Source organism: Acyrthosiphon pisum, chromosome A1, assembly GCF_005508785.2.
Source record: "Acyrthosiphon pisum isolate AL4f chromosome A1, pea_aphid_22Mar2018_4r6ur, whole genome shotgun sequence".
Taxonomy (NCBI): Eukaryota; Metazoa; Arthropoda; class Insecta; order Hemiptera; family Aphididae; genus Acyrthosiphon; species Acyrthosiphon pisum.
In genome coordinates, this window is record NC_042494.1 from 31,288,722 (window position 1) to 31,313,023 (window position 24,302).

The following is a 24,302-nucleotide window of genomic DNA, read 5'->3' on the forward strand; positions in this document are numbered from 1 at the left end:
GTCCTTTTCATTGGCATCAGTTTTGTATGACCTGATCAGTTTGTATCCTGCGGCTAAAAAAATCATAAAATGTAAAATAGTACAGTTATTATTATTATTATTTATTCACATTTTATGCATAATATAATCTAAATAATGCGGATGAAATGAAAAGTTATAATTTTGTGACAAATTAATAGCCAAACATATTTGCTTCAAACTTTTTAAGAGTAAAATTCAGAATCTGTGATTACCATATTTTTATGAAATTAGCAAACTTACCTATTCCGTTGAATAAAAACCTCAATTTAAATTTCACAAAAATTTTTAGTTTTAAGTTATTTATACAATTATAGAAAACTTACATTTTTGGAAATAAGTTCCTAATTTTTTTGTAACGCTTCTCATAATTTTTGTGTTGATAAAAGTCTTTTGTTTAAATGAATACACCTCAGCCGATGAATACCATACTACATGCATGTCCCCAATAGTAACATCTTTTAATACTGTAAAAACAATTGTATTTTATTAAATATATTTTTTATTAAGCCTCAATTAATATATTCAATATATACATATTATGGTTAAATAGCAAAACCCCATTAATACCTGACTTTCCATTGTCTTCGGTGTCTTCAACTTTTCTGGTATCATCTCTGAATAGATTTAGATGTTCCCTTTCAACTTCCTCTCCATATTCGTATGGTTCATATCCATCATAAAACCAAATGCCACGAAAAATTTCACTCTCTTCGCCTTTTTAAAAATCAATAATATGAGTATAAAGAAATCCACATTGTATAATATATATATATACACTTACCAGGCCAAAATATAGATGTACACTTTTTTTTTGATAAGTCTACTTCATAAAGACCTCCTCTCACCACAACAGTATAGAGCCCAAGAAAATAATTAAAGGACCCATTCAAACTAGATACATCTTCTTCGTTGCCAAAGTTCGCCCTGTACCTGTACTCTATATTTAATGAATCAAAACCATCAAACTTGGTCCATCTTTTGAGATCACTCTTGTAAAACCATCTGACTTTTTCAGGGCCTAGTGGTTCAAACGTTATGTTGGTTTGAGTATTTGACACATTACTCTCATCCTGCATGTCTTCAGAAATCAATACCGGTTCTTCTGTTTGCAAAAAATTTGTATCCATATTGTTCATTGCTGGTGCATAACTAAAACATTTTAAACAGTGTCGTGAATACATGTTACAATATAAACAAAAAAAAATGTGCTTGCTTAGATTTAATTAACCGATGATGTAACCAGTTAAACAAATAACAATGGACGAATAATAAAAATGATTCACCTTTACGTGTGAAAATGAACGGTTTTTATTGATTGTTAAAAATAAAACTGCACAAAATCAGTTGCCGGAGATCACGGTACAGCTACTAAAAGTTAAAACGTTTTGAAACTAGTATAGAATGTTACTTTGCTTAATTAAATCAAAACGATCTATGTTGAACGTTTGGATTTTTTAATGTTTAAAAAATGTCCACTCTTATCTACGTTATCAGGTCTAGTGTCATGCGGTTATCACTCCCAACAATCGTTTCGAATGATAACAAATTTAATGAATTTGATCGTTTTTAAAATAAAAACTAAAAACTTAAAAGGCGTTTGGTTTTGATGTTAATTAATAATTGAAAATAGTCACCCGTTCTTTAATCATTATTCTAATAATTTGATGTTTCTATAGAGCTCGATATATAATTATTGTCTGCCATCCGGTTCCATGATGTTTGGTAATTTGAGAGAAAAATTGCACAACGTCGTTCAAGAAGGATTGTCAGCAAGGTAAATGTTACAAAAAAAAACATTAAATAAGAAATCGAAAAGACACTGTTTCATTACATCGTTATCGTGGTGTAATTGAACAATTTATTTATTCACTGTAATGCAGAAAAAGTAATGCGTCCTAAGGTTGTTTTGTTTCACGAATTGCCATTCGCTCAAACGTTGTTAAAATAGTTACTGTCAGTGTATTAGATTTTGCACCTACTTTTCTCGAGAAATTAAATTCCACGTATTGATGAAATGCAATAAATCCTACTTTAAATTGATTTGATAGTGTTTATAATTATTATTTATTATACCTACCTAACTATAGACATCTTTAACTGGGCTTTTAGTGCTATCACCTATTAGGGTTATAATTTATAATATTAAATAATAATTATTAGATATTTACTTGAGGTTTATTGGAAACAAGAAAGGACTATGTGTGAATAACTTGATGTATTTGTATTACATTTTAACTAACACTTAGCATAAAACTGTAATGTGCCCTTTTTTAACATATCTATTATACCTATTATGTAGGTACTCCGATATATAATATATTAATATTATATTCTAATATTTATTCAAACTTCTAATAACCAATGTACTATATTAATAAACTTATTCTCATAACTTATTAGTATAATTTACTATTACTGTTCAGGGTCGTCACTTATATTGTTGGTTTTTTTGTTCCTACTCTAAACAAATTGTCTTATCTAAATTAAATATAGTAAAATCTTTTATCTTATCCTAATGTATTAAAATTGTATTTGTATTTGATATTATATTAAAATATAAAAAAAACTTTTTAGTACTTATTAGTTTGTATTGGTTTTTACTAAATTGTATTTCACATAAATGTAATTTTTTCATTATTTTCCACTATGTAACCAAAGTAGGTAGATTGTGGATTATTTATATGTTTTAACATAAAAAATAACATTTTACTTTAATTAGTTTCAACCTATGCAAGATATTAGTTTCTATTATAAATATATTGTATTAAGCAAAAACTCACTTACCTACTGAAGAAACTGAAATGTTAGGAAATCAAATTAAATACATTGTTTGTAATAGTTATTTATATTTTATTTTTATTTAACCGTAAAATGAGATCATTAGTCAATTAAAGATTATATTATTCCCTATCATCTTTTAGTTTTATAACTTCATATTTCCCTCGGGTGTATTGTATTCATTGTTTCAATATGTGTGATAAAGATTTTATGGAATCTTTAATCTTTTTCTTTCTTTAATACATTTATGATGAAATGATGTAAATTATTTTTTGAAGTATTGTAATAGTTACTTTATACCAGGTAGGTACTATAAGAATGTATTGAAATCAAAATAAAATATAAATATAAAATTAAAAAATTGTATTTAGTGAATAAAGTTATCTGATATTTGTTCTTTGACCCATATATTATTGCAAGTATAGGTTAAATACAATTATGAAATTTATAAGATAATATTTTAATTAGCTATTTGATGATTAAGTAACTACATATTTAATAAAAAAAAAAATGAATTGATTATATAATAGTTTTCATTATAAATAAATAGAGGGAATTTTTTTCATATTTTCATACATATATATATATTCTATATAATTGTTAACATCCATTAACTGGGGGAGATAGAATCATGGATTTGTGTTGTCGGGTAGCTCAGTGGTAGAGCTACAAAGCTACCTAGAGAATTAGGTTCGATTCTGGTCCGGCGGCTTGATTTTTGACATTATTTCCCCGGGCGAAGTTAACATAAATATATCTTAAAGACTTAAACCATCCCTGAAAATAAAATGAAATTTGCTTGTCTTATGTAGTGTACTCTTAAAATTAATAGCTATTAAATACTTTTTACTACACGCTGAGTGAAGTTTTTGTTATTTGAATACAATGTGTCACTCTCTACTTATTTCAAACCACAACTGACTACTGATTGTATGTAAATAAAACACAATTATATATTTAAATAATTTAGTACAATAATAAATATACCTAGGTCTTAGATTATTATAATTAAATTGATAAACAGTGCCTACATCATTTTATAGGTAAGGAGGTACTTCAATAAAATATTATTAACAAAAATAAATTTCTCTTTATTGCCTCCTTTTAAATTGATTCAATATCTACCATAATAAAAGACTATAGTCATATAAATTACATACATTTATAGGTTAATTTATGATGAGCAGTTGGAATATAATTATTAATAAGGAACATATCATTCATTTAAATACTTAGCACCTAATAAATTATCTTATCTTAATGTGAGTCAACAATGTAGTAATAATAATAATAATAATAATCATAGTAATATGTTTAAATAGTTTTGTGTTTCATTAAATTGTATATTAATTGTTCGAAAAGTTTTGAATTAATATTATTTTATAATTCTTATAAGATGAAAGAATTTTAGTATAACTGTTATAAGACAATATTAATGTTGTCAATACTTAAATGACTCACGTGAGTTACAAAATAATAGTCTACATTGTACTCAGTATAATAGTTAACACATGTTAATGGTATGCAAAATTAAGAATATAAATCTTTAGAAACCTATAAACTTCTTATGTTTATTCTGAGTTTCTTCCGTATGTCTAACCTCACAATTTGGGACATTAAATTTGCTTAAAGTCTTAAACCTTAATGGTTGTTACTGGTAGGAAATTGTATTTGGTTGGTACATTAGAAGGGAATGTGCTGCACTGTGTTTGGCAACCTTCAAGGGATGTTCTCAGTACTTTTCTCATTAAGAGGATGCTACCCATGGATTTGTTGTCTCCGTCTTACACACATACGACATAGCAAATTTTCGTTCACTAGTTTCAATAGTGAGCTGTTAGTTTTGATATTAGAGTGATTTGACCTATCGTTAATTTTCTAGATAGTAACATTATCTGTGCTTAAGCGTTGGCTTTTATTCGATATTTTAATTTTCAGCGAGATATGAGCATTTAAAATTTTTGATACTTCACATACCCATATCTTGCTTAAAAAATAAAAAATTTTGAAAAATCGGCAACGCTTCAGAACAGATAATGTTCTTACATAAAGGTTTTAAAATAGGTCAATTCACTCTAGTATCAAAACTAACAGCACACTATTGAAACTTGTGAACGACAATTTGCCATGTCGTGCGTGTGTAAGACGGAGATAACAAATGTATGGGTAGCGTCCTCTTAATATGGAAAACTGACCAAATCTAAGAGGAAAACAGTATATCTATATCTATTTTAGACAACACCATACATTTTCAAAATATTTTGGCTCTTTTATATGAAATGTCTTGAATTTTTTTCAATTTAATATATACATTTGTATCCTTTCTCACAACATGAACGAGAGATGGGAACGAGTTCTTTTTTTACAACAGAAACAAGGAACGGGAGCGAGTTCCGTTTTAAAAGGAACTTTCCCAACACTGTAATTAGGTCTTATAGACACTATATAATATTATGTTTCAAACACCCGCGATAATTCTTATTTTCTTATACCACACTGCTCATCCAATTATTTGGGAAATGAGCCTCTCCAGGATGATTAGAATCGCCAATGAAGATCCGTCACTGTTCTTCTAAATTATTTTGTTTAATGTAAAGTATTTAGTTTTAGTTTTTGTTATGTATTAATACTTAATAGTATGCCTATGTATATTATATTGGGCTCTTGTCCGTAATTATTATAAATAAATAAATAGATGACTCTAATTTCAAAGTGTATATTCTCCATGTTCACTAAATGTTCAGAAAACCAGAAAAACCAATAATAAATGTCAAAGGAGATTGTATGTTTTGAAACTAAATGCAATTTATAAGCTTAAAATACACTGAAGATTGACCGTTTTGCTTGAAAATAGTAAGTTATTGATCATTTATACACATGAGTTTGGTTTTTTTGGTTTTCTGAAAATGTAGTGAACAAGGAGAATGTACACTTTGAAACTAGAGCCCTCAATAATATAATAATATAATCACAATTAATTTTAAGATATTGATAAATTATTGACATATTGAAATAATAAGAATAATTCATATTAATTTAAAATAAGTTAGTTATTTGTTTTACCTATATTAAAGGTATATTATATTATATCATCATAAAAAAAATATTTATATTTGGTTTTGAATTTTAAACTACAGGTATATCACAATAATGAAATGGTAATTTACTTTTATTGTGCTTTAAATTGTAATGCATAGAAATGTTTTATATTTATTTAAAAACATTGAACAAATTAAGGAGCCATTATCTGGCATAATACCATATTATGGTAGTTTGTGATGTATTGTGATATTAATAAATGTTTTCTATAAATAACTGTTTTTCATATAAATCAATAAAAAAATCACTATTGTGAATATTGTATTTGTTAACTGATGGGCTTGCCAAAATTATATGCAATGACATTGTAATCATTTAGATACCACACATTATAGATACATATAGTTAAATTAATTCAGAACTATATTATGAACATTAAAGAAATATTAATAAAATATCAATATACTTCAACCGTTCATTATTACAATACATATTTTAGTAATATATAATGTATAACTTTGAAATTTTAACCTATATTTTTAGTTCCTCTCTAAGATTTTTATGATTTAATTACCTACAGGATAAAATACAAAGTATACAAATAGTTGTATCTCATCTGTTATAAGGTGGGTTGGCACTTTGGCAAAAAATACATTACTAAATACTAACCATAATGTTATATTATTACATATAATAAAATATTTAAAACTTTATTTATATTTTAATCCAAGCCCCAAATATTTTTGCCAACCAAGAAAATAATGATTTCAAATTATTTTTCAAATTTTAGTGTAAAAACTAAAAATGTATTTGTCGGTACATCATTTTTAATTCAAATTTATATTATTTATTATTTATGCACATATATTATGGGTCAACAATAAATAAAACTACATAATATAATGTTCATAATAAATAATAAATATGTACCTAAATATCTAATTAAGTTGCGAAAAAGAAAAAACTCAAAACTAAATAATCTAAATATAAAATATATAAATATTATTTTTAATCCCAGTGTACTTAATACTTTATCGAAAAAAAAAATTGAAAAAAAAAATTTTTAGTTTTTGATCCACTAATCAAATGCCTTGAATTAAGAGAATGTCAACATACATGTGCCTATATCATTCAGACCTTTTGTCTTTTTACCCAGATGGTAACCTGTACTATTATATTATTGTCTATAATATATTATTAAAAATACATATACTTTATTTAATTTAACATAAACCACTTTATTAGTGCCAAATTACCTAATAAAAAAATGCTTAAGTTGCCCAGGCTTATCCACTTTTTTCTAAAATTGTTTTTAAAAATCTAAGCCACTGAAGTTATAATAAAAAAATTAACAGTTAGTCTATGAATACAGCTCTAATAGAATAATGAATAATAGTTTATTGATTGTATAGCGTAATTATATCTGTGATTACTGATTATGCAATTAAATTTTCAACAAAACCATCAATTTTTATTCAATTAAACTCAAAAAATAACAAAATCTGACATTTTTTAGTCTCAATAATTCCCAAAATTAGTCTTGTAATATCTTTTTAATACTATTTGACAATTTTAAACCAACTGAACTTTATAAAGTTTTTATATATCTTATGTATTTTATAACTTTTGTTTCTAGCTTAAGAGGATTGTCTGGGAATGAAGTTATTGTTGCACAGTCTCCAAGTGAACATCCTGTTAATTATGATGCTGGTGCGGATCTATTGCATAAATATCAGACTGAATGGAATCAGCTGCACTTATTAGCCGAAGACAATGCCCATAAAGCTGAGGTTTAGCATATTACAAAATAAAAAGTAATTCATTTAAATTTAAATATTTTGTTAAAATTAAATTACAGGAAGTTAGTGAAATGATTAGTCTTCTACATCATCAAATGAGTGAACAGTGGAAAAAAATGGATACAATCACATCGTGCATGGATTCAATGCCACAATTAGTAAAGAGTATTGAAAATGCCATGAAAGATATGGGTAATTGTTTTCTATAAAATTATTAGTTATCAATAATAATAAACCTATCCTTTTCACAAAATACATCTCTAATTTTAGAAAACATTAAATTATTGATAAATGATGTGGAACACCAGCTGTTGAAGCTAGATGATGTAGTCGAGGAACAGGAACTTCAAGAACAGATGTTGAATGAGCGGTTTCAATTGGCTGTTTACCGATCAAAAAAACTTAAAGAATTAGAAAAAATTAGTGGTACAATCAATTGTGTTGATGTTGTTATTAGTACATAGTTTATTAAAAATGTATGATTTTAGGTGAGCTAGAAGCTGATCACAAAGAGAAAGTAACGGATTTAGAACAAAAGATAAACATCAAACTCAAAGAAAGACAGGAAATTTTCAACCAAGTATTTCAACAAGATATGCGACAGTATATTATATCAGGCATGATTCCCGTGATGAAGAGTTCAAGTGGGTGAAATATAAATTATGATAATTAATAATATTATACATATTTTATGTTCAACCGGGTATCAAGATACCTTGATGACTGTGATTGTGTTATATAGGCAACGGTGGACGTGATGAAGTTTCACTTGAAGACATTGAAATAGAGGACGACACAGATGCACTAGACGAACTTCTAAATTCTTGACGGTTGGTTTTGCACTTGAATGTTATTGTTTAAAGAATGATATATTTTTTTAAGAGTTTTGTCTTCCATGATGTCAGTTTAACTGTGATCTATTATTGAATGTTGTTGAAAAAAGAAATTATTTTTTAATTGTATATTATTGACATATTTATAATTAAAATTATGCATACGTGTTGTAATTATATACCATAATAATCAAAATGTATTAAAAATTATAAACTACAGCATTCCACTTTTATACTCACTGGTTTTATAATTTTATAACTTAGATAGATCACTGTGATCACTTTTTCACTCCTACACAGCACTTATTAGAATATATTCTATAAACGAATCACAATGGTATTAATTATTAAATTAAAATATGTTTTTAAATAATATAATACAACATACTTCTTACTTCCGAGCAATGCTATTTCTTAAATATAATATTATAACTGAGAAGTTATGATTTTATCACACCATTTGATATTTTTTTAGACTCAGACTTCAGTTGTCTTTTTAGTGGGGCAGTAGGTCAGGGCTCAGATGTGGATGCCATAAAGACCTATAAAAATTCCCTAAGAAAATTAGGTGTTTTTACCTAAATAATTAAAATTGTTAACATTTCTATTATAATTTATTGAATTTTAAATTAATATTTATAATAACATTATACATACATTTAATAAACACGTATTTTGACTTTAGTTTGAATTTCAAAACGGGTTTTTCTTTAGAAAAACCATTTTAAAATGTTGTTATAAGTATTTTATGTAATAGGTAGGTAAAATTGAACAAATGAATTGTATTGTTTAATAAACACAATTATTTTATATATAAGATATCAATTTGTTTTGATGATAATATCAGAGAATTTTCAAAAAATAAATATACTACGACATTAGCCAGGGAGAGTCCGGATCTGGTGTCCAGTGTCCACCCTTCTGGGTGCTCTCAATGCTGGCAAACAAAAAGTTATCGCAAAAGCGGCGATTAACAATGAAACAAAAACAAAAATATTTCATTGATATGTTGTGCTGTTGTGGATCGCCAAAATTCAAATATTTTCCAAGATAGGTTCCATTAAACGTTTGAGAACCTCTACAGTATACTACATTACTATATTTACAGTTGATTTGTTGATTATTAAGATATTTAATAACATTAAAACCTGGTGTCGAAATAATATAGTACTCGCATGTTTTAGGTACATGCCTAGTTACCCTATAGCCTATATAGAATAAAACTACAATTATTTATATCTACTTCACATAATAGGCACCTAATGGCTAATATATAATTATCACACTAAATAACATAAACATCGCATAATAAATGAGGTATATAGGTTATAACTTATTAGTTATAGGTACCTATTTAAAGTTTAAGATTTAAATTTAGCATCTACCACTGTCCACTAGTATACATTGACGTTTTGGTATAGCATGTAGGTATACAAAAATTATTGTTTCGATTGTTTGAAGTAACAATTATGTTTACATTTATGTGGAAAAAATATATCATACATATTCATACATATTTAAGTACCTAGGTATTGTTTGTGATTTTCATCTCATAAAATAACTCAACTACATGGAATTTTAATATAAAATATAAATTATTAGTTATATATACTAGCTATTGTATTAGATCTGATTAGTAGATACGATTCCTTATCCCTATTTTATAGCAATTATTAGCAGCTACCTACATATTATGTACAATATACACAAATAATATTTAATATACACCTAGTAAAACGCGTCACGTAAAATTTGTAAAAAGTAAAAACACCAATTTTCAGTCTACATTATAGCATTGATTATAGCTATATTTCACTGTAAAAACCATTTGTACGTCCTCAAAAGACAAAAGTTTAGCGTTTGTGTCGCACTCAGACCAAGAAAACTGGAACCATTTTAAAATCGTGGAACCGTAAAGCTTGTTTAAATTAATTCAAAATCAAAATCGGATCAATATTTTAAAAGTTTGGAACATACATTTTTGGTATTCAGAGGCTGTGCCAGAAATTTTTATTGGAAGGGCAATACCGGGCCAAATTTTTTTCTGCTGAGGCATTTATGTATGGTTACTCGATCACCCATTAATTTGTTTATAACATAATATTTTCAGGAAAGTATTTCTTAGAATGTTTTCTGTATAATATGCTTTATTTCTAAATAAATAATCAAAAAAATACCTATACCATATTATTATTACAAATGTACTACAATAAAACTTTAAATTTCCTCCATTTTCTTTTATTTGTAAGTAACAATAGATAACTTTTTATTTTTTAATGTATGAGATTTTAAAAAGTGTGAAGTTAGTATTAATTTTATTGACTATTTTTATTTCTAAATGTGCAAAAAAACTAAAAAGGTATATTTAATCTAAATATAACAATCAAACTTAATTTATCTAATCTAATCAGTGATGACATAACAAATTAATAAAATGCATTTTCAGACTAGATTAAAATTGTCAACATTAAATTATAGGGGTGCAATGGAGGGGCTAAATCAAATGTATGGAGTGACTTGCCCACCCTTGCACCAGTGTAGCGCTACCCCTGTTAGTTTTTAATTCTTCATAGATTTATTGTTTCTTTTTGATTTTATTAAAGGTATTTAAAAAAATAGTCGGTTCTCTTTATGTAATAGTTACCTACTAATTACAATTTACATGTTTTCTTCATTAATAATGAATAATAAAATGCAGAGTGTTATCGTGTTGGCATAATATACTTTTACAATAACAAAATAAAATATGTGCACCTATACAAGTATAATATTTAAATCTTAATACATATGATGAAAGCATTTTAGGCACCTACCTATATTATGTAGGTTAGGTACCTAGGTATATTAATATTACAATTTTAATGATAATGTACATTTTTTAAGACTTAAAAGTTATGTTTGAAAAGGTTTCGTATTTTCAACATCTAGGCAACCGAAATCCAAACGGTTAAGTTAGGTTTATTCATCGAGGTTCCAGTTTTTACGGTTTGCAGCTTATATACCACATCAAGTAAAATACGACCGCACAAATTGATCTGATCGTGTTTTCAGGTGACGAGGAACAAAATAATATCCGACGGTTGAAAACGATACACGTGTGATATACGTGTGTAAATAAACAGAGATTATATTTTAATATTTCATATAGATTTGCAATTATATCCAACAATCATCACGTCCGAACGAGCAAAAATCCACGTCCTGCAATACGGGTGTTTCGTCTATTCATCATCACAGATTACAATACCTAATTATTATAAATACCTAGGTACCTATTATATAATGTTACAGTGGTTGAATTGGAGTGGTCTGAGGGGGCGGGTTGGAGTGCTCCTTCTAATATGTAATTATAATTTATATCCTAATTAATAGGAAATTTAAATATTCGGATACTTCCGCAATTTTGTTAATAATTTTTTTATCCCTCATCTACTTTTTATCCAATTCAAGCACTGCAGATACTGTAGGTACCTTATTAGTTATTATATACGTTATATACCTACGTGCTACTTACATGAAATATCTTCATCGTATAAAAAATATTGTTTTTTTTTCTTCAAACAATATCAGACGTGAATTATTTATTGGTTTTATTTTACGGTGCTGACTGGTTCCGACAGTGCCAACGTGTTGTGTTAACGAATAGGTATGGCGCCTCGGAGTAGATTTTAAAATAATTCCGCTCTTATTACTGCCCTTCTACACATTACCAAAAAATAAATTATTATAACCAAATTGTTACAATATTTTAATTAATACCTATATTATATAGGTGTATTGAGTGTATACACATATATACAGCACTGATATATCTATACACAGTCACACAGGTGTAAAAACTCCGCACCACTTAATTGTATTCACTGTACACTAAAAAAAAACTATGAAAACATATTAAAAGAAACTTTTTTTCAATCAAACGGATTATTTTATCATATATGAGTATCTTAAAATTGTAAATTGTTTGTGCCTTTTAAAATACTCATAACTTGTTTTAAAATTAAATATAAAAAAAAAACCAACAAATTTCGCTATATAATATTCTTACTTCTACATTTGATAATAGGTCAATTTACTCTAATTTTCAAACTAACGGAGCTACACGTGTTCTGCTGAGTGTAAAATTTACCATGTTACGCACTTGTAAGACGGAGCAACACATGCGGCCACGCGGGGTTGCGTACTCTTAAGGAATATTAATCGGCGATACTAAAGCGCTTCTAGAAAAAAAGGTGTATCCGTGAACCGTCAATAACCAATATTATATCATAAAAATTAAAAAAGCATAGTACAAAATATATTAATTGTTAGTCAATATTATTATGATTGATTGTAAAAAAATTTCTAATAACCGGGCCTGTCCTGAATTTTTATCTTGAACACGATCCTGAATTTCAGTTCTTAGTGTACCCACGAGTTAACCCCTCCATAAAACATTTTGTTTCCGAGTACCTACCTATACCCCATTCAGGAAATGATTTTAAAATGTCATTAATTTTTAGACTTACACATATGTTTACACATTTACACTTATACAAGTTCTGAGTACACAACTTACTCTTCGGCCAGCGTTTGTTGTTACATTATGACCAGAATTTCTTATTGGCATGGTAGGATGAACAGCTCTAAGAACATACCATTACATCCACTCGTACCATTTCATCCCATTCACATATTTTACATTAATTATCAAATGTCGTATAAAATGTTATTCCTGCATTTACAATCATTACATCGATTAAGCCAATTGATTCTTCAATATTTCTAACCACTGTACGCATACCTGTATACCAATTATACACAACAATTATAACATTATTAAGATCAGCTAAATAATTAAATTTACATTAATAGAATCATTAACATCCATTTAATACCTATGGAAAACTCGTGTTTTTTGGTCACACCAAGTAAAAAGATTTTCTTTTATGACTCCATGTCTCCATCAAACGATTCATTCGTTCATTCCAGCTGGAATCACTATTGCTCCAGCTACATTTCTATAGACTTCTAGTTATTTCGTAACCAATTCCTGAAGAAGATCAAGTAATCAATACAGCTTTTGACTTTAACGACAATAACTGTGTCGGCAATGAAATCTATGTTCCTAAAAAACAGATACCTATTGAATAAATATATTATATTATATAACTTTATAGGTCTTAACACAAACATAGATAGAATAGATTGGAAACAGGAGTCTTGTCAACGGGACCAAGGACGTAGCCAAAGGGGGGATCCATGGGGTCCGGACCTCCCCCCCACCCACGAAATGTCATCGACGAAATTTTTTTTAGAATCTGAGTGGAACGAAAATGCTAGTATTTTTACAATGATTTTTTTTGTACTGGTAAACCTAATAATTAATTATAATATGTTATGGAAAAAATTACAAAATAATACGGTTAGCACACACATAAATATATATATAGGTACTCGTATGACGTATAGGTACGTATACCATATAGCTGGGTATGAGGTAGGTACATATATATATATATATAAATATATACATAGACGATAAATATAAATTAAAAACTATAAATTCCATAATAACCATGTTGATAAGAAATGACACAGTACTAATTAGACAATTAGTAGGTACCAAAGTTAAGATAGATTTGTAATATAATAATCATGATTTTCCTTTATCATCTGACTAGATCGTAAATTTTATCTTTTATTGTTATACTAATCGTATCGCGTATACAATTTAAAGCAAAATGCCAAAATATAATATTATACCATACTCGTCTGTCGTCAGTCGATGTTTGTCTACTTTCATATAAACGTACCTACGGTAAATTTTATTTCATTTTATTTCTGTGCTCGTTTCTGTTTCATTTTTTGTTTTTAAATAATCAAATATGAAGAGAGCAGCACTTGACAATTTTTTTAAACCAAAAAAACCATTTACTGGTGCGCTTTTAAATCAATATGAAAGTCAAGAACATAATCAACCAGTGTGTTTAGATGGTTTTATTTTACATAGAAAAAAACGTCGAAAAACTAAAAAATCTCACCATTTATTTTGAAGATAAAATTAGTGAAAAAATATAGCAAGTGAGTATTTACTTTGGTGTGAAAAGTGGAAAAATAATGAAGAAACCCCTACAGATATTATGGCTATTTTAGACTCGTGTGATTCGACTTTTTACCCAAATATAAACCATTTGTCACGAGTTTTGGCAACCCTCCCAGTATCTACAACTGAAGTTGAACGATCATTTTCAACTTTAAAAAGAGTAAAAACACTACTTCGAAACCAAATTGGAAATGACCGTTTAACAAGGCTGCAGACTCTTTTATCCGTTCATTGGGAAATATCAGTTTCACCAAATGAAGTGTTGAATATAATGGCAAAATCAAAAAGAAAATTATTATTATAAATTATAATTTTATTATATCTATGTTATATTTATACCTACATTTTTTTTATTTATAAGATACATTTTTTTTACAATATGTACATAATATAGCAGTCTGTAGGTCATTATGAATTTAATTTTTGATTGATTAATAAGAATGGTTAAAATTATTTATTATTTTTTTGACTTGACTTGACACCCCCCCCCCCACCCCCCCAAATAAAATCCTGGCTACGTCCCTGAGCGGGACACTTATAATTTTGCGAGTGACCAGATTAATGATTAACAATGTAATTATAATAGTAGGTAAACTCTATAAACAACGTTCCATCGAGATACCAACCACCCAGTTTTTCCAACGCCAATGCTCTTTAGTTTTACGGCCGAACACTAGCTGTCATTTCACTAATTCATTACACATGACCTTAAATAAAAACAAAAATGTATCATAATATTATATTTCAACTTCATATAATCAATCGAACTAACAATTGAGCCCTCGATATACCCCATTTGAGACGCCCTTGTTTGCAAAACTGGGCAAGTTAACCAATTTTTTCAACCAGTTAAAGTTAAGTTATCCTAAAATAAAAAATAACTTAGCTAAGTTAAAGTTAGTTTTATAAAGTTACTGAATTTGAGTAACTAAGTTAAGTTATAAATTTTCATGAAAATAATAACTAAGTTAAGTTACTTTTATTTTTTTAAATACCTTTAACTTACTCATAAACGTTTTTTTATCTCATCGGAGGAAAACAACTAGTTTTGATATAAAGTAAAACAAATTAATAACAAATGCACAGGCTATATTATTTTATAGTCTTTATATTTTATTTCAGTATCGGCACTCGGTACTATAACACATTAATGTTCAAAGGATTACATTGACAAATGACTAAATTTACTGTTGGAACTTGGAACTTTCGTAGTTACACACTCACACCAGTTGACACACTACTACATAAGCTGATATGATATTAATATATTATATAATATAGAGACTTATAAAGTTGACAACAATTAATTCGTACACAAATATATATATATAATAATAATAATAGGTAGGTACCGTATTATATTTTTATCAATAACCAATAAATTAATATGGGAATAATGTATATTGTGTGCTGAATACAAAAAAGTGGCGTGATTTAATTTGTAATTTTCATATTATATAAATCATGATTTAGTCACTATTATACAATAGAAACGATTTTCTATATTATATTATGCATTTACAATTAGGTACTAGTTTCATCGTTTCTTCGGATTTTTTTTTGCACCACTATTCTTAACTCGTTAGTATACCTATGTAAGTTCTAAGAAAAGAAAAAAAACGTCCCCCGGTAAAGTAGTTTTATAGCAAAAAATGTGGCAAGTTAAATCTTCCCAGTTGTCGCGATTGTCTCCACCTCAAGTTTGGATTCAGATAGTTTGCTCGAAAAAAGGTATGTAGGTACCTCGTACACCACGACCACATGAGGCCGACTCAATCCGTGCCTATATATATATATTATACTATATATTATTATTTAGAGTGTAGAGATGTAGGGTTACATATGCAAAAATATATTCAATTAAATAAAATCCATCATTGAATAGGTATAGTTAATGAAAGTATAATATATTAACACATAAATACACAATTATATTGTATTATATTATTATAATTATTATTTTAATTTACGTTAAATTTTTTTTTCCTTAGATTATTTCAAACTACAAACTTCTAAAAATAGTAATTTTTTTAACAATGTTTGGTTTATTTTAATAACTTACTATTTATGGCTAAACAAGATTAGGTGTCTAGTGAGTATGAATCACATTTTTTCTACTCTTTGTATCACCTACTTTGTACTACGATTACCTATTTAATTTTCTAAATTAGTAACACCGTTTATATTTTTCGGTTTTGACACATCGTTTTGACAACACCATGATATAGCTGTAAACGCAGTCCGCTTAAACTAAACAATCAGAACAAACATACAAAATATATTAAAATAGTTACAAGTGTGAAATCCTATAAAGTAGCACTATCAAATATTCAAATCACCATTATACAATGAGAATTACAATGAATTCTAAAATTAAATTAAAACTGTATTAGAATGATATAATTGTTATAGATAAAATACCTATATATCGTTTAAAATGCTACAGTTTTAAATTGTTTCCTGCTTCTAATATTATATTTATGGTATTTTAAGAAAATTAGCATGCGATAATGCGAGTTATTATGATAAAAAAAAACGTGGGAAATCACTCTGTTGTAGGTGTCGAGTATTCGAGGTAATTTGTTTTTCTATGCATTTCGTGGTATAAACTTAATCTAAGTAGGTATAGGTAAGTAGGTTTTTTGAAAAACTCATAGCGTAGTTATAGAAATAATAATATATGTAGTATGTACTATATATAGTGGTGTTAAGTCTCAAGTCCCAACAAATTATATTATTTTAATCACAGCAAAGTAACTAAAATCGTTACTTTTATAGTTTTAATATCCAACTGTATACAAATTTCAACTTGAATTTGTATACTGTATTTATAACTCTTGTGCGGAAAATTGTAAGGGAATTTTCAACTAAAAAATAATTGACATAATTGATTTGCATGATTTAAAACTATATGTTTAATTTGATTAAAATCATATACATACTTGTTCATTGACATTGGAAAATAAGTAGTAGATAAAACACGTATGGAATATTTCTGATGATATTGATATAAAAAGTTTGAAGTTCATTGGAGATAACAATGAAAAACCATTGAAACAATTACTCTAAAGTATAAAAATAATTGTGTAAGTACCGGCATATTTATGCAAACTGAAGTAATTTAACCATTATTTGTAAGATGGATAGTAATGTTATTAATGATGACACAGAAGCTATTTGATAAAATAATACTGGTTGAATTATTTTGTGCATATATTTCATGTTCCTGTAAGAAAATATTTATAGAAGGTATAAATAAAGTTCATATAATTTATTTATTATTATATTATTTTCAATAGCGGTAAAATACTAAAAATTACCTACTTATATTTGAAATTTTAATATTTCAATTACTACCTATTGAACAATTAAACAAAATGCAGCTTAACTATTTAATAGTAAAGTTGTAAACATAAAGTATAGTGTAAACACTAAACGTATAAAAGATTAACAAAAGTCAGTGAAATTGTTCTTCATTTCCATAACAGGGCATAACATTAATACCATTACCTCCGAAGTCACTCTTCGGCCATTGTATTAGCTAACCTAACCGTCCAGACCCAGTATACACCGCCAACGACAACACTGCAGGGCAGTGACTACATGCACAGAATGAGTACCTAATAAGCGTCCTAAGTCATGAAATGGAAAAGGGTGGAAAAAAGATAGGCTCACACCGTGTCCCTGACCAACCTGCAAAACGATTGCGTCGGTGCCGATAGTGAGATAGCTCTTTACAATTTCAAAAATCACCTGGGACCTGAAAAGGACTACCTACTTAAATACAAAATTTGGGTCAGCAAAAAAGTCAAAATGTGCCATATTACAGCGGTTAAGTTAGGTCTCTTAACAGATTAGAGACTCTCTAATCTGTTAAAATGGAACCAAAACAATACAAATAGTCGCGTAAAGGTTAAACACAGATCACTCGGATCTTTATATTCAATATGAAACCTAAGGGGTACATATGAAGTATTTTCCACTAAATTCGATCACAAAATAAAACGAAAAATTGAACGAAATTCGCGGTCACTTTTTCACAATAAAAATAACTTGTACATAGCAACAGCATTCAACAACTTATACTGCGCGATTCTGTTAACCGAAGCCCCGTTTGAATGATATGATTTAGAACATGGAGAGGCCCTTATTTTCAGCGTGTGTGATTTTAAATCAGGTTATTGGCATGGGGAAAATGACACTAAGTCACAGATCACGATTGTTAATGTGTTTTCGCACGACCTAATCGGGTCTGTACCGCAGTTTAAAAGGCTGAGACACGATTGAGCATAAAACACCTTTTTTGCGACACGATTGAGCATAAATTGTCGGCGTATCAAAGGAAATTGAAATACAAAAGAAAACCAACACGATTGAGCATAAAATACTCTGCAACGTTGCCATTTTCAATTTTGAACTGTATTATATAAAAAATATTTATTTAAATAATTATGATGATTCAAAATATAACATGGCAAAAAATATCATGTTTTCATAGTCAATATGTAATATACCTAGTCACATTATTCAAAATATTTATAAATCAATAATAGTCTCAATAGTAGTCACATTATAATACAGTATATAGATCTTTTGGCTAATAATGAAATAATCATAATAATAATAATATAGTTATGACTTATGAAAATAATAAAATCAAAATATTTATAAGTCAATAATAGTCTCAATAGTAGTCCGGAAATAATTTATTAATTGATAACATTGTCGATAAAGCTGAGGGGCTCGGCTCACGGCTCGCGTCAGCTAGTATGATCTAGATATCATAATAATTGGTGTAATAATACGCGAAAATAATAAATTACAAAATTTTGACAATGTGAATTTGGCAACATCGCATAAAATATTCTATGCTCAATCGTGTTGCTAAAAAGGTCTATGCTCAATCGTTTTATGCTCAATCGTGCTTTACCGGTTTAAAAAGTAATCCAATGAATTTCATACGTCTTATAAATTAGGTCTTAAAAGGATACCTGAATACCTATAGACGACTTTGCCTAAGTATAATTGGACGGTATTGTAATTTTTTCAAAAAATTTAAAATTCATGTGACCATTTGAGCCGTTTGGAAAAAGTGCTTGAGCGACTGAAACGTTATGGTCTGTCCTGTTATCCAAAAAAAAAATTTCACTACAACAGTGATTTATTTTTTGGGCCACGTGGTTGACACGAAGGTATAATATGTATTCATAAATTAAATCACGGATTTTAAATATTGAAACCGATAACCTTTTTAACGTTACATGACAAAATATAAGTATATTTTTAAAGTAGGCCTAATTTTCAAACAGTTTCTTAATTTTGATCCATTCACTTATCTATCAATTTATTAATTCATTAAATTTGAGTAAGTAGATACCCAGCAAAGTAATATAAAAATTAGTGAATATATAAAATATAATGATAAACTATGTAAATTAATTTGGAATCATTATAGGTACCAAATATTAAGATATCCTAATAATATTATCATTATTTTATAAAATATGCAACTTACATGCAATTATTGTGCATTCCATACGACATGTCCAAAAAAGTGCAAATATACATTTATACTCTATAGAATTAATACATTATGAAACATATATTTTTTCATTGGGATATTGTTTTAAGTAAAATATTAAATACATTACCTATCTATATAGATATAAAAATACGAGTTTATAAATTTGACTCATAATATTTTTATAAAAGGCAATGTTAGTGTATGTGTAAATAATTCACTGCCAAATCTATCGCACTCGTGGTTCTGAAATTCTGTAGGTACATAGGTAATCCTAAGGCCGAATATATGCACCTCAAAGTCAAATATTATTAAATTTTGTATATTAAAGAGAGGCTCACATATTTGTTGGATCATGAAAAACTAAAATTTTTTCGGTTGTTCAAGGTTGCCATTGCTGGTTACTAAAAATAAAATAGTTATTACAATTTACAATAATTTGAAACATGTTATATTTTATATTTGGTCAAATCAAATCATACGTAGTTTACATTTAACGGAGCTTATAAGAAGGGGTAAATCCATGGGATTTTAATCTGAAATGGGTAACGCTATGCAGAATTTAGTAATCAATTAACTCAGAAAGACTGTAAATACTTACATATTTAGGTACTATACAATATACATCTAGTAAGTAAGTTTGAGTCTAAACTTACTCTACCACTTTTTGTTGATCCTTAATCAAAATCTTCACATCTAGGACTTTTGATTCATCGTGTCTAACTATTGACATTCGGTTACCTGAATGCAATACATTGTTATATTATAGGTAGGTAGGACACGTATGTAGTTACTTAAAATATTTTATAAATAAAACGGAATTTATAACTTACTCATACATTGATTCTTTACGTTGCCAAGTGTATTAAACGAATATTCAATAGCCTTTAACTGATACGCGGTTGCAATACAGATTACAATTATAAATACATCAAAAATCAATGTAACATGAGCCCAAACAAACATTATTGTACATTCCATAGTGTAAAACATTGTAAAATTGTCATTGTAGAATTTATCGGTCACTGGATAAATTACATTAATTATGTTTAAGTGGTAATGGTAAATCTCATTTCTCCCCTTTACTATTGTGTAAGAGTTTTTTACAGCGAACGGTGTCAATATCCAAAATAAAACATTCACAAACCACAAAACTATAAAAAATTCCAAAACCAATTCCAATTTCTTTCGACCATTCTCATGTATACGTCGGCTGTAATACTTATATGATAAACCTTCGGCGAACGTTAATTGTATACATTTCCATATGATATCTGAGTAATAAATTATGTAACTGTGTTTATAAATTGTAACCATACCTATCACACACAACCAGAAACATCTCATTCCCTCAATTATGTCGCTTAGGCAGCAGTATATGCTCACAATTAACCCAAATAGCGTCATAGTGAAAATAAATATTTGTATTGCAGCTATACATTTAAAAATGTTGTAACCAAACAATTTTGGACTGCGTGGGTTGAATAATTGGTAGAATCCGATAATTTTCAATAATCTTGTATCCATCATAAATTTATGCTCGTTTTTCAATTTCATAGTTAATGTCGCATCAAAACCTAATATTAAACAATAATTATATTGGTATAAATGTATAATAAATGTAGCAAAATAATATGTAAAAGAATTTTTGTTGTAATATTTGATTTATAACTTACAACTAATATAATCATGATAATAATTCTATTACAATTTTAGTTTTATTTTATAAATAAAGTGAATATTATCAGAAAGTCAGGAACCATACCAAATATTATAATAGCTAATAAGTAATAACATATTTTACGTATTGTAAAGTTAAAATATTATTTAATTAAGTTTAAGTGATTGTCAAGTGTTACTGCTGGGTAGCTAGGGGAGTAGCCTACAAGTCAACTGTATAATCCAGCTCATATGCTTATTGTAACTACTATTACAGATTGTATTTTTTCAAATAAATGTTAAAAAAAAAAGTTTAAGTAATACTATTTAAATTCTTTGTGCACCTACCTAAGCCAAATATTATAATTACAATTTACCGTTTTCATTTTGTTAGAAATAAAGTCAATTGAATATTAGGTAGGTATATGATAATAATAATAAGAATAACATTGTTTATTGTGGATAAAATTTGAATTAAATTTTAAATAAAGCAGCTCAAGAGAATAAAGGTAGGTAAGTGGATGTCACTCTGCTGTACAGTAGGTTACAAGAGGGTCACTGTTATGAATGATGTTAAATTTGAATTCAATAATATAATATCATTGTATAAGAAAAAGATTCTAAGCGAAAACGGTCAGTCAGCCTATGATATTACTATAAGTATAGGTATATTTGATATAAAGGCGAAAAAGTTATTAATATATAATCTATTTACGTGGAATCTTGTTTCAAATTTTCAGTCCTTAGCTATAAAGTTGAATATTTTATACATTTTAAACTACAAAATTTTTATTAAATTTTAAATGTGAAAAAGTTTGTCAAAATTTGAACTTTAAATGCTTATAAAAAAAATTGTGCTTGTGTATTTTTAATATTTTTCAACTGCTATTGTAACAACATATCGGGATCCTTGCATTAAATTTTCACGCTTTTTACCCAACAAATAAAATATTATTGATATTTATAGAAAAAAAAAAGCTAAAACAATAGAAAAATTACAATTTCCGTAAACAGATCAAAAAGAATCAAATTATTTTCAAAATTGTATGGTGTATAAAAATGCTAATATAAACATTCAGTGAAATTTTCAAGTATCTACAGTCATTCGTTTTTTTAATTACAACAAAATAAGAAAATCGTAACATGAGAAATCGAGTGAATATATTTGAATATATGAATTTCAAACACTCATAAAAATTTAATTTGACTTGCTTGTAGACATTTTTTTTTTTTTGAAAAAGGTAGACAAACTTATGACGAATCTTGTATTACATTTTCAAATCTTAGATTTAAAAAGAAAATTTTTCATGAATTTCTAACTCAAAATAATTTTCGTAAATTTTACGTATTTGTCAATATTTGAAATTTAAATGCTTATATATAAAAAAAAAATTGTGACTATGGAGTTTCAATATTTTTCATCTGTCTTTGAAACATTATATTATGAGCCTTCTATCAATTTTTCAAGTTTTTCTACGCAACAAATTTTTTTTTTTTGATATTTATAGAATAAAAACCTAAAAAAAAATTATAAATTGAAGATGTTTGTAAACAGCTCAAAATAAGTCAAAATATTTTGAAAATGCTATGGTGTATAGAAAATGCTAATATAAACATTCAGTCAAAATTTCATATATTTACAGTAATTTGTTTTAGTTACACCAAAAATCAAAATCGATTTTGCGTATAAATTCCTGTTTTTCCTTAATTTTTCTTTTGTTTTCACGGCGCCTTTGAAAACTACTGGAAAACTTTTGACCCCTTATAGTACCAGCTAGATTCATATCAGAAAAGATTTTGTTGAGGAAAATCCAATCACTTTACTGTCCCAAAAGGTGATGAAAGACCAAAAAAAAAATTTAAAAAAACACATCATTGTAAAATCAATATATTCATCGCTCCGATCACAATCTAAAATTAATAAATAAAAAACAACTTTTAAAATAGGTAATAATATGTTTTATTTAAGTTCCATCCGTCGTTTAGCGAAATATGTAAAATATGATGGAGATAGAACTTTTGCAAATGGGGAATCAGGTCTACGAAATGTTTGGATTGTTTGGAACGTTTTTTTGCTCGCCTGAAAAGTTGTCATTTTGGTGATAAGTGATTTGCAAATTAGGTTGATGATATGATAAGTCGGTATTATCAAAGAAGAAATCAGTAACTATAATAAATTATCAAAAAATGATAGGTATTAATCTAGAAGATCTTGGGGAAGCCCAAATTCTCGCCGGGGAGGCAGCTGCCTCCCCTGCCTCCCCAGTGCGCACGCTTATGATGCTAAGTGCATATTATCAGCGAAATACTGCACAACCATATTATAAATTGGTTTTAATTAATGATTTGAGAAGATCTTTATGCAAGCACTATTGTTAAGGGGTTCAATATAATGCATATTTACACTTTTCACTCAGAAAATAAAAGACGAATTTGTGCTAGTTTTAAAACAATAACACTCGTATCTAAACTGACCTAATTTTTTTATACTTTGCTGATTATTTCATATTTAAATTATGTATACAAATAATGGTCTCAAAGGGGAGTAGTATGTTTGGTATGTTCTG

The 24,302-nt window shown here is 27.5% G+C and overlaps 2 protein-coding genes across 3 annotated transcripts; one reads left to right on the forward strand and one right to left on the reverse strand.

Moving 5' to 3' along the window:
- Window positions 1–1,583: 1,583 nt before the first annotated feature.
- Window positions 1,584–8,703, forward strand: LOC100167439 (dysbindin protein homolog). Of its 2 annotated transcripts, none has more exon segments than NM_001293334.1 (6): window positions 1,584–1,795; window positions 7,475–7,628; window positions 7,697–7,829; window positions 7,908–8,063; window positions 8,126–8,281; window positions 8,380–8,702. In NM_001293334.1, coding segments are annotated over 6 exon segments (747 nt in total). In that variant the 5' UTR covers window positions 1,584–1,733; the 3' UTR covers window positions 8,466–8,702.
- Window positions 8,704–16,543: 7,840 nt separating this feature from the next.
- On the reverse strand, window positions 16,544–21,648 carry LOC100569439. Its single transcript, XM_003241585.4, has 5 exons — window positions 20,910–21,648; window positions 20,733–20,817; window positions 17,682–17,781; window positions 17,498–17,620; window positions 16,544–16,805 (listed from the first exon to the last, which is right to left on the reverse strand). The coding sequence occupies exons 1-5, from the start codon at window positions 21,631–21,633 to the stop codon at window positions 16,710–16,712; spliced, it is 1,128 nt and encodes a 375-aa protein (XP_003241633.3). The 5' UTR covers window positions 21,634–21,648; the 3' UTR covers window positions 16,544–16,709.
- Between the last annotated feature and the right edge of the window lie 2,654 nt (window positions 21,649–24,302).